Genomic DNA, 12,000 nt, shown 5'->3' with positions numbered 1-12,000 from the left:
TATGCAATGAGTTCAGAAGGAAATTCTTGGATTTAAACTGTTATGCTATTGTTGGCCTGCACAGTAATGGCTTTGAGCAAGAAGTGCCTACAGTCAAGTGTCTCACAGACTCCAGACGTCTGAAACAGCAGTTTATTTAATCAATTGATCATAGGCATGCAGCTCTACAGACAGCCTAAGTGAAGCTGGTTCTGCTTTTCCAAGCCATGTATCTTTACTTTTCATTTAAGAAATTTAACATCTTGCATCATCTGGAGATGTCATTTCCTGCCCTCCCCTCTGTCCCAGTCTCATTTACAAACAGTCAAAAATAATGAGATTCAAACTTCTCTGGGCCGCAATGCCAGTACTTAAGATGATAAAGAGTCTTACATTAATTAAAGACAAATGAGATCACCGTTCGTGTTTTAAATGATTTTTCAAGAAATAGAATAATGCTGGGGAAAGGTGATCCCTGTTTCATAATACATCAAAATAAGTCAATGCAGAATTTTTTGACCAGAAGGGTGGATTTACTTAGTTCTGCTTGCTTCTGCTTTTAAATCCAGGCCTATAATCTCTACTTTTAGATAATTTAGTAGGATTGAAAGTGATTGTGAGTGCATGCTCTGTTAAGGAAGCTGGAGCCAGGTAGGGATCTACCAAAAGTCCCTGAGATCATACCATGCAAATTGACTTGGAGGAACATTGACTAATCACCTCCCTGGCAACCTCTGCAGTAATCTTGGGTCTTGCCAGAATTCTCATCCCACTCCCAATTAAATCAGTGATGAATTTCTAGTGTCTTCCCCAGAAGCCAACCCAGCTTTTAAAGCTTCCCTCACATGGCAAAGCTCCAGGTAGCACCCTCTGATCTTCTTTCCCAACACATCTGCTTCCACATTGTTCTGGAAAATATACTGCACACCCCTGTGCCTGCAGACATGAATCTGACCCAAAAGCTACTGAGGTGCTGCCTCCTGCTTAAGTGACTTTCTTATTCCTTCTGGTTGCTTAATTTATTACCTATTAGATTTGCACATAAACAATCATTTCACTTTAAAATCAGGAAACTTGGACCATATACTTCTGAAACATCTGGTAATTATACTGAAAATACACTCAGTGAAACTGGTTATAGAAAAATTGGAGACCTATCTAGAAAAAGTATGATCTTACAGTGAAGAGAAACCTACCAACTTCATCTGGGCACCATCTAGTGGGGCAAAACTTGTGCAGTACATAAAGTTCCTGTACTGGGATTACATCTAGATGGTGTTAAGCTGAATTCCAGCAAACCTAACCTGAACAGCTAGCCAAATTAAGGGCTTCTCCAAGGAACCAGTAACACATGGAAGTTATAAAAAGTGAAGTTTGTATTTTACTCTTCATCTGACTGGCTATTTCCTTTCAAGTGTTTCTTGGGCATTTTTCCACCAAATGGTAGGGAATGAATTCACCAGACAATGTCAAATAAAAACTACTATCAAATGCATCCCAGCATTTGGTATGACTGCGGACAACCATCATATACTGGACATATCCACATATATATATATATATATAGGACAAATATTGTCCATATATTGGACAAATATATCATATTTTGGACAACCATCATATTTAAGGCATGGCTTTGGATCATGGCTTTGCTTCTAGCTGGTATCAGGTCAGAAAACTGCGGACCTTTGCACTTTGGCTATTTAACATCGGTGAAGGAACGTACTGGGACCACCGATTTGTACATTTCCAAAACTTTGAGGTTTTGCTTCCCACCAGCGGGGTGGAGCACAAAGTGAGCAGCCAGAAGAAGAAGAGAGTTACCTCAGAGCGGCGTCCCCTGTTGACGTAGACGCAGACGGGGCTGAAGGCGCCACTGCCGCAGACGTACAGGTGGGTGCGGTTGTACGACTGGATCACGCGCACGAAGTTCCCACAGCCGTGCTGCAGGAAACACAGACAACAGTCACTCCACAGGGGAAGTGTTAGGAGATGTTGGGAATGCTAGAGAATAGACATGACATGGAATTGTAATAGCATCATGGAAACAGCTACTGAGTTTGCTGGTCTCTGGATTGGGACAGCTGTTTCTTTTCCGGTCATTTTGTCCGCTCTGGGAATTGGGCTCTCTCTGACTGAGCACCACAGGTGAGTTATAGAGGAGTCCACATAGCTCTCCTAGTTCCACACTGCAATCCAATTTTCATTCACATATTTCTCCTGCATGAGAAGAAGCAAGACCTCTACAGGAAACCAAGGCATAACCTCAGTACATTTCCTTAAGGACACCTCTGAAACAGTCTCTTTTCCCCCCGCATTTGTTGAACATACATGGAGATAATTAAAAAGAAAGCAAGTCCAAATATCAGATTTTGCTATTTGTATAAAAAATTTATTTCCAGAACTTCAAACTGAGGTTTGCAGGCAATTGTTGCTTTGTGTGGAAGACCTACAGTAACATCTTCAAATCAGCATGAAAATTAAACCAGAATGGTGTATGGGCCACACAGTTCACAGTATTGGATTTACATTTTTTTCCTTCCCTTTTTTTCTAACTCTTTCATTTTTTACTGTGATCAAATGTTAATGCACTTTAGGCTGAAAATAGATTTTTTTTATGAACACATTTTCTTACCCAGATCCCAGAACTGCTTTCATATTCCATCATCCAAAGACACTATGAACTGCATATGTTTTATGAGCAAAGGGTTGGAAACTGTGCCATCAGTCATCTTCATGAAAATCAGTAGAGTTAATCCTTGTTTAGCAGACTGCACTGGTTTATTTACTTTTAAAGGCACTCACATTTTTGGTTCAGCAGGAGCCAGCACCACACAATATCATCTGAAAACTGGTGCATAACTGGGGTTTTCAGACTGCAGGCAGTGGGTACCACCCACCCTCACAGTGTGCTCCTGGGGGGTGTAGCCAGCCAGAGAACTTCCACACTGGGAAGAGCAGCTCAACAGGCAGTGCAGCATCACCCCAGGACATACCTGGAAAAGCACTATTACCTAGTTTGATTAGTAACAACCAAAAAAGGGAGGAAATGGACACTGCATATCTTCTCCCATCTGCCAGAGTCAGGAGATGCATTCTGTTTACATCGCCTGATTTTCCAGAATTTCACTTTATAGACTGGCTTGAAGAGCATTTCAAAAGAAAACCAAACACTTCTTTCATTTTGCTTTGGCTGCACTCAAGGTGCTCTTACTTTATTGCCAAGTACCTAATTTGTGTGTATGAGTGCATGTGGATTACAACTTACTGTAGGATCCTTGCCAGCCATTTTGCACTCTTCAACCTTGTTTGCTGATGCTGGCCAGAAAATCTGTAAGGAGAGAGGTATTGTTCAAATAGTATATTTATTACATAATTAAAAAAATAAATGTCACTGCCTAATGTACACTAATAGATTAGTATTTAGATATAATTTACAGTTTGATTATAAGAAAAAAAAGGATTTTTGTTGATAAATAAAACTATCTTTGTCTTAGCATTCACTAAACAAAATCAAGGGCCAGGTATTTGGCTGGTATAGATTAGGTTTATGAAAATTTTTTAAGGCAAATTAATCAATTTAGATTTGTTTCTTCTAAATAAGAGAGCTTTTTCACCACTATTGCCTAAATTACTGCCCATCTTTACTTTTTTACTTTTACTGAACTTGTAGAAATTATTCACACTAAAAACCAGACGACTAAAATATTGAAAGAAGGGTTCTTGTAACAATTTTTCAATTTTATCATCAAAGTTTTTTCTAGATTATGACAGAACCTGTCTGAAATCTCAAGATTTCACATTGATTTCTTTCAGAAAGATTTTCAATAAATACTTCAGTGTCTGAAAGCTTATCTGTTTATCTCAAACTGTAAATATTTTGAGCTTCTTCCATTATTTATTTTGATTTTGAAATAGGAAAGACATCCATTACAAATTTATCCCCAGAAATCTAGTACATGACAGAGCCTGATAACTTTTAGCCTCAAGGTAACATAAACAATATCATTAAAAGATCTCTGTGTATATATGTACACATATATATATACGTGTAGAATTGTGGATTTGAATGTATATGTATATAGGATTTCCCCAGATATATAGGATCAGCAATGTGAATCTGTTGTTAAACAAACAAATGGAAAGGCTGTGTGGAATTGCAGAGATTCCTTCTGAGCCCAATACTGGGTGATCACATTCACTGCCAGAAAGCTTTGTGTGTTTTTCCTTTCTGCTGATTTTTTTTATTCTTCATTCTCCAGGCCTACATAAGCTGTTGAAATGCCTCACAGCTCTATACTGCAGAAAATATTTCATGTAACAGAGGCCCTCCTATCTAATCAAACTCAGCACAGGATGAAACCCAAGTTGCCAAGGACAGGAGGGGCAGTGCCATGCTGGGGCACAGCTCCTGCCAGACCAGGGTGGCTGGCTCACTGTGAGATGGAAATTAGCAAAAAGGTCACAGAAGGTGTTTCAGACACTAGAAGGCAGCCCCATTTCAGAAGGAGATTTGGGTGCCATTAGGAGGAGAGAAGGATGCATTCACACCATAGAACTAGAAGCATTTAATTTAAATGTGTAAGTTAGAATGAGCCTCCCTGGGTTGCCTGAACAATCAATTCAGGTGGACAGGCATGTCCAGAGGGTGATTCAGAGCAAAGCCCAATTTAACTGTGCTCAATCACTCTCTGGCACAGCCCCTCTCTCTCCCCTGACACATTAAAAGCCTTGTCTCTTAAGGAAGGCATTTATCATCCCAGCTGCAAGCCCCTCAGCCCTTCTGAGGTACAGTAATCAAGCCCACAGATTAAAGGACTGGATGGATTTGGTGGAACAAGGCCTTTGTGGTACACCTTAGGCAGGGATAGTCTAATGACAAGCAAGACAAAGTCTGCAGACAGGTAATAGCTCAGCAGCCAGGCTTCTGGGCACACAGGAACTTCTGCAGGTCACCCCATTTCAAAAGCAAAGAGGCTGAATTTCAACTGGCTTTGGAGACAAGAGAGGAATCTGTAAGCATTTGATAATATTATTATTTTCACACAGGGGTTGCCTACTACTGCTTGGTGAGGGAACACAAAGTCCTTGGAAAACACCAAGTAAGTGAGAGAAGCCAGAAAGAAGGTGAGGTCATGGTGCCCAAAACCCCAGTAAAGTGTCAGCTACACAACTGAAGGGCAAAGGCTGACACAGACATAACAGGAGACTGGAAAACAGTTCAGTGATTAGGGTCCAGAGCACAAAACATAAAAAATGTAGTATAAGATTAAGGACAACTCTGTCCTTGCTTTTCTTCCATATGGCCTGAGAATGATAGTGTGTATCTTACTCTTCCTTGAGGATTTTTCTCCAAGTGCATCTCTGAACCATCTTGGAGAGAGGTGGAAAATGTCAAACCACACAGATTTTCCTTATGAGGCCAGGCCAAGCAGAATATTGCTTCAAAATGAGCAAAAAGGTCAGTTTTAAACAGTGTCTGAGGAACATTGTATAGCTTCATCTGCATTGTAATGCAGATAAAACATGTAATTCATAAAACAAGGGCTAAAAATTCAATAAGGTGTGGACATGAACTTCCGTGTAAAATAACCAAATGCTAATTTTTTTGTCTTAAAAGGAAAGGCAAGGAGTAAAGCAACCTCAGATTCTGAGAATAAAACTTGAACTTACACTGAGGGGGTCTTGGCTTATATTGTTAATATTCAGAGACAGAATATGATCTTTACTCCCCACGTAGATCCGATCCTGATCTTCATCCATCAATAATATCCTGTAATCCAGGGGGCTGTGGGATATCCTGTGATACTCAGAGGTCTTGGTTTCTTGCAGCTCTGAAAAAGTAAAAACAGTAGCATAGTAAAGCAGTTCACTCACGTTTCTTGCTTCTCAGCTGCAATTCTTTCTAAATAAAGACATCTTTGGGCATAAATAGGGCCAGAGAGGGAAGAAAAAGCCTCATTGAACACAAGATAATAATACAATGGCTGAGGTAAAACAAAGTTTCTTTTCCAGTTTGAATACAATTATTTTCTACATTAAGTAGATAGACATAGTTCATAAAAAGCAGGCAGTGCTGTTATTCATTCATCTAATTAATTCTTATTTTAATGGATATTATTATTTACAGCTTTGGCTTTTAAGGAATATAATTTATTAAAATAATCAATGTGTTCAATACATTCTGAAGTTTATGACTGCAGAAAACCCACAAGATCAATGAGAACTACATAAGAACATTTTACCTCCTTTTCCTAACAGGGGGCTTCACTAAGAAAAGGTTTTTACCATTTTCAAGGTCAAGTTTTACTTTACTCTTCATCATCATGTGTGGCTTACTTAAAAGAAAAAATTATCCAGTCAAGCCTAAATGTGTCTGTTCATTCAAACAAACCTGTTTGTTTACAGGTTTGGACAAAACTAACAGAACTTTAGAAGGAGCTATATTTTTCAATATAAAACTTTTTTCAATAAAGTGAAGGGAAAACATCCTTTGATCTCAGCAGTGCAGGATCAGGCCTGTTACAGGAATAGCATAAGCTATAACTGCAATATAAGTACTACTTGCTGCCTTCAAGAAAGCTCAGCCTTCCCATCTTTGCTTGGCCAATATATTTTGCCCCCCAGTCAGATTATTTTACTTTTCAGTAATAACAGAAGGGAGATTTCTCAAGAGCTGAGAGTGGAAAAATAAAACCTTTAAAATCAATTTGTCTTTGTTAAAATATTTAACATATAATTATGCTTTCTTTCTTCATGAATATTAGGATTGAACTGTGTTCCCTGTGTACTGTGTATTTATATTCATAAATACACAGTACTTATGAAAATGAGCTCTGCTATAATGTATATTCATAAATGTAAGACCTGAGCCCACAGTTCTCAGTTGCAAACTTTGTCTGGGACAATATGGTTTGCCACTGTTGCTAAAGGTTTTTTAAAACCAAAGTTTTTTGCTCACTCATTCACTATGGAAAATAGTAAATGTCTTATACAAAAATAGTTGTCTGAAGCTATTGATATTTTATAAAACAAAACTCTCAAACCAGAAAAATTTCTGTACATGTGCTCTATTAAAAAAAAAAAAGGCACCAAAAGAAGTGTGCCTAAAGTATGCACCTTCTGCAAAACACATATTTAGCTCAAAGCCATTTTTAAAAAATTATTTGGAGATAGCAGGAAAAAGTTGAAGTCCTAGTATTCATACCTGTCTAGTAGAGAACTAATGATTAAAAGAACACTTATCAGAATATAATTTGCATTGATAAATATGATACATAACTCCATTTAATTTTTTGTCATTGTTAACTAGTTTCATAGGAAGATGAAAAATATCTCCAGTTACTAAAAGATAATTGTGTTTTGATTAATTTAGATGTGAGACACCTTTCAGGAGCTGAGTTTCCTACATGCCCTTATTTATGGTTATATTAAAAAAAAACCAAAACAACCAAAAAACCAACAAATAGTATTTATCTTGTGCCTTGACAAAAGATAAACAATCAAGATTTGCAATCTGTGCCTAAAAAAATGAAAAAGAACTCGTTACGTAGATATGAAAATTGTTCACAATACTTTCAGAACTCTTTTTTTAGTGCTTGAGAAATCAACTGTTTTTCTTCACTTTAAAAAACTCCTCCCAGTTTAGCTAGGATTGTCCCAGGCCCCTGGCAGACTCACCAGCACAGTGCCATTAGCCAGTACCTTTGGCCTCTGAAATTCCCACAACCAGTCTCAGGCACTCGTGCTCATCCCTTCTCCCAGGGCATTATTAACTTTACCACAGCACTGGGCAGCTGTAAGGTGAAACTGAACCTTCTCCTAACTACATCTGATAGAGCAGCAAAGCACAGATAAACGGGGAGGGTTTCCCACCCAGCCCAGGGTAACTGTGAGCACAGTGACTGCACAACAGAACGTCCCTCCTTACTGCCCCACTGACTGACAGTGTTGACAATGAGAACACCATGGCTGATGTGAAAGGTCATCATGATCGTGGTGACTGCTTTCAAACAAGAGACACAGACAGCAACAGATTTCCACAAGTTCCATCCATCAAAATCCATTCTCTTGGAATTTCAACCTCTTTGAAATGGTATTATTCTTTCCAAGGCTTCTGAAAAATAATCTGCCTCCAAGTAGCTGATGCAAAGAACACCTTATGCCAGGCTACTAGACTATGGAAACTCAACACCATCCATAAAAGGAAGGAAACTCAATACCATCCATAAGAGGAAGGAAAGCTGCGAAACGAATACTCTCACACTGATTTATTAGTTCTCTTTCTTTTAATGCTGAAGCTTACAGCTTATTACACTCTGTGGGCTACTCAAGAAAGTAGGGAGGGAATTTAGAACTAATCAAATTTTATTTTCATTTAACAAAATTTACCACACAATCACCCAAGAAAATTTGATTTTTTTTTTAAGATTTAATATTTAGTTGTTGTTGCTTGGAGAAAGCAGTGGCTGCAAAGATGCTGTATGGTCTTTCACATTCTCTTTCTTTCATTGCTCTCAAACAAAAGTTTTTGGCAAAAATTGAAGTAGATATTTACTGACATTCAGATAAATTCTATTCCATGCTTTGAGAATTTACCCAAACATTAAAAGCAGTAAAACCTATATAATGATGCTACAGACAGCTCTCTAAAGATTAAAAAATTTATTTGACAATAAAACAATATGCAAGTAACTTTTATCCTTAATGATACAAAAATAATCTTTCCTTGTCAATTTTCTTCATCAGTTGTGAATTTTGCCTTTCCTCAGGGATAAAACCAATACCAAATTGATCCCTGCTATAAGAAATCTGATCTTAGAGGACAGGTTGCTTTAGCGAAGAAACAAAAGCTTCAGTGAATTCTCTTTCCAGATTATGCTTATTATTGAACTGCACATTTTGGAGATCCCAATGAGTGGGAGTTTTCTCTGCACACAGTTTACTGACAATTAGACAGTTTAAGTCCTACTCCTTAATTATCTTTCTAATTCACCAAAAAAAAAAAAAAAGTCATACTCTCACAGAAGAAATAACAAAATATTTGTGTAATATCTATTACTGACATCATAAAAGCCTCTGTAACAATCCTAAATATTCTCGCCAGAATGAAACAATTTCAGCTATTAGAGACAGGGTATCCAAGGAGGTGTAGCTATCTCACATGGCCTGTTATAACCAAATTGCCCAGCCTGCGTAAGGATATATGAGCTAGATCCATCAGGTAGTCCCCTGAATGTCTTATTTAATCACTCAACATCAAACTTTCATCACTCCTTAATCCAAATTCACTGGAAGCACAACCTTCAAAACAGCCTGACTCTGCAAGACTAAGGAATATAATAATCTCTAGTACGTAGAGGCAAGACCCTGAGTGACTTCCTTGGTTGATATTTTATAAGGACATTTGATCCATTTGTTACTGAAATTAATGCAATTTTTAGTAGGACATTCTCAAAACATAACTTCCTTTTTGCAGACTCACATAACCACTTATTACTGAACGCTCTACATAATCAAGAATTACTTCAACATAATCAAGAATTATCTTTATGTTGCAGGATTTGTTAATCTACAGCCCTGGCATGCAAGCATCCCTAGCCTAAGTTCAAAGCACTGAATTTATGCACTGATAAACTGTGGATAAACCATGACATGTGAGACACTGCACGCAGTCATGCCTGCACTCCACCATCCCTGGATTTCCAGCCTAGCAGGGCTTCTTTCAGCAAGCCTAGGATGGTCTGTCAAGCTTTTAATTTAGGATCCCCTGTGGGAGAGTGCAAGAAATAATGTGCTTTCCTCCTCTTTCCTGCTGGCATAAGGATTCAGTCTCAGAAGGGTGTTTATGGGGAAGTTCAGAGCAAAAGCAGAGATTTGGTGTCTGTGCTTCAGAAACAAGCATGGAGTAAAGCACAGCAATCCGTTCACTCACAGCACTGGAGATGGGCACAAACACAGCTTTCCAGGAAGATGGGCTCCATTTCCCCAGGGAACCTCTGCTGCCCAGACTGGCATGGATTTTAAGTGGCCTTTGTGATGTGGCAGTCAGCAATACAATGCTGTATTATTTTGTCCTGAGGTGTGGGGTGCACAAATCACACGCCTTGTGTACAGCTAGCAGCAAGCTCAATGTTAGCCTCTGATTATGGAGGCTGTAAAACTCTCTTAAGCCTCATTAAGCCTTGAGTTTGTGCCAACAAATATGCCAGCCATGCCAAATGTGAGATTGCAATGTAAAATCTCACCTTCTAGGAACTGGAATGAAACCAATTTTCTTTTCCTTTTTTTTTTTTTTTAATAGATATAAGTATTTAAGTAGAACAATGTTTTTGCTTATAGCATCAGATGGAAATGGTCCCCTTTTGCCCACAGGTCATGTGAAAACAGGTGAAAAAGTAAATTGGACATATAGCCACTATGCATAATGTTGCTACCATTGAATGGATGGTTATGTATTTAAAGAATGTGAGTGATATCTGAGGTAATTGCAAAGTTACCAAAAATACTTAAAAACCCCCCAGACCAAAAAACTTCAGACAGAAGAAAACGCCTGCTTTTTTTTTAGTTTAAATATTTTCCTTTCTGCTTTGTATTTACAAATCTCTGCTTTGCAACATTTTAGCAGAAATGACTGGAAAAGATTTAGTTAAACGATATCAGATTTCACAAGAATCAAACTATTTAAATTATTGTTTTCTTAGCTTTATTTTTAATTTTTTAGTGTAAAGACATGGAAGAAATAAATGCATCATTTTTATAGTTTACACAGTACTTATGGAAATAGTCTGCTATAATACTGCAAGTCTGAGAACACCAATGACTACTTTTTCATTTTCATATACAGAAAGAGAACAAGTAAAACCAGAATATTTCTTTTCAAAACTTCAGAATGATTCACCTTTGCACTGTCAATATTCCTTTTCTTTGAAGATATATGTATTGATTCCCTCTGCTTAAGGGGCTGAGATAAGGGAGCTGCTGAAGCATTTTGCCACTGCTCATGCAGTGTTCAAACCAAAACCCATCCCTCAGCCATTTTCAAGTAAATCCCATTGTGAATAGAGACAGTCCTCTCACCAAAGAGCCATAAGCAGCCACATGTGCTACTGGTCAGTCCCTTGTGTGCCTTAACCACACAGGGTCCAAAAAGGCTCAGATGGACCTCTGACCTTTTCTTTATCTCTTTATTTCTTCTTCATGCATGAGAGCTTTTACTCTTTTCTTTAATGCTGTTACAATGAAATCTGGCTTTTTATATAGGAGGTAATAGCTTCATAAGAACTAGAAATCAGAGATGTGCACACTTGCTTGCTTCTGAATCCATCTGAAAGGGGTTTAATTGTATTTTCATTAAAAAAAAAAGAGCAAGTGAAAGGGGAGAAAATAGATTTACAAGTGCTCATAAAATCACATGCTAACTAATTAACAAGATTATTTGAACAAGAGAGAAGAATGGAGTTCAGATAGTACAGGCTGAAACAGAACCCTCTTTTTGCCCAGAGCTAAAATGTATAATCTGCTACCAGGAAACTTAATTGCTGCATTTGGAATGAGAGTAAATAATAAGGAAATGTCAATGATATCTAAATATGATCTGGTTTAAATATACAGCTTGAATACTTGTGGGTGTACTTGCTACGTGAGTTGAGAGTGAAATTTAAACATTACTGGACTGAGATAGTGAAGTCTTTTACAAAGGGAAATCAGAAAACCAAGGTGAAGTCTTTGGAGAATCAGGCCCAGAGGTGGCTCTAGCTTGTCTGAAGAACAATTTGTCACCTTGAGCAGCTCAACATATACATTAGGAGCAGTAAAACACTCAATAGCTCTTTGTGAAGGGGACCATGTGTTGATAGGAAAAGACATACCAGTTAACAGTTGACCTTAAGCAGAGCGTTCACATATGTCAGTAGATGGGTCTTTTTTTTTTTCCTCAACTTGCAAGATACACAAAACTCCTGAAATCCTGGTAACTCACAGACTTTAAAAAAATCGCAATTGAGTATTAACTGTCTTTTA

General features: G+C 37.9%; 1 protein-coding gene across 1 annotated transcript in view; it reads right to left on the bottom strand.

Moving 5' to 3' along the window:
- SEMA3C (semaphorin 3C) overlaps nucleotides 1-12,000 on the bottom strand; it is a 116,749-nt gene that overhangs the window by 45,694 nt on the left and 59,055 nt on the right. The window contains exons 3-5 of the mRNA XM_084205898.1: nucleotides 5,653-5,813; nucleotides 3,248-3,310; nucleotides 1,804-1,923 (exon numbers count right to left, since the gene is read on the bottom strand). Coding sequence (XP_084062024.1) covers nucleotides 1,804-1,923; nucleotides 3,248-3,310; nucleotides 5,653-5,813 — 344 coding nt within the window. The remainder of the gene's footprint in view (nucleotides 1-1,803; nucleotides 1,924-3,247; nucleotides 3,311-5,652; nucleotides 5,814-12,000) is intronic.

This window comes from Fringilla coelebs, assembly GCF_963513975.1.
Source record: "Fringilla coelebs genome assembly, chromosome: 5".
In the NCBI taxonomy this organism is placed as follows: domain Eukaryota; kingdom Metazoa; phylum Chordata; class Aves; order Passeriformes; family Fringillidae; genus Fringilla; species Fringilla coelebs.
This window is presented reverse-complemented; position numbering and strand designations above follow the sequence as displayed.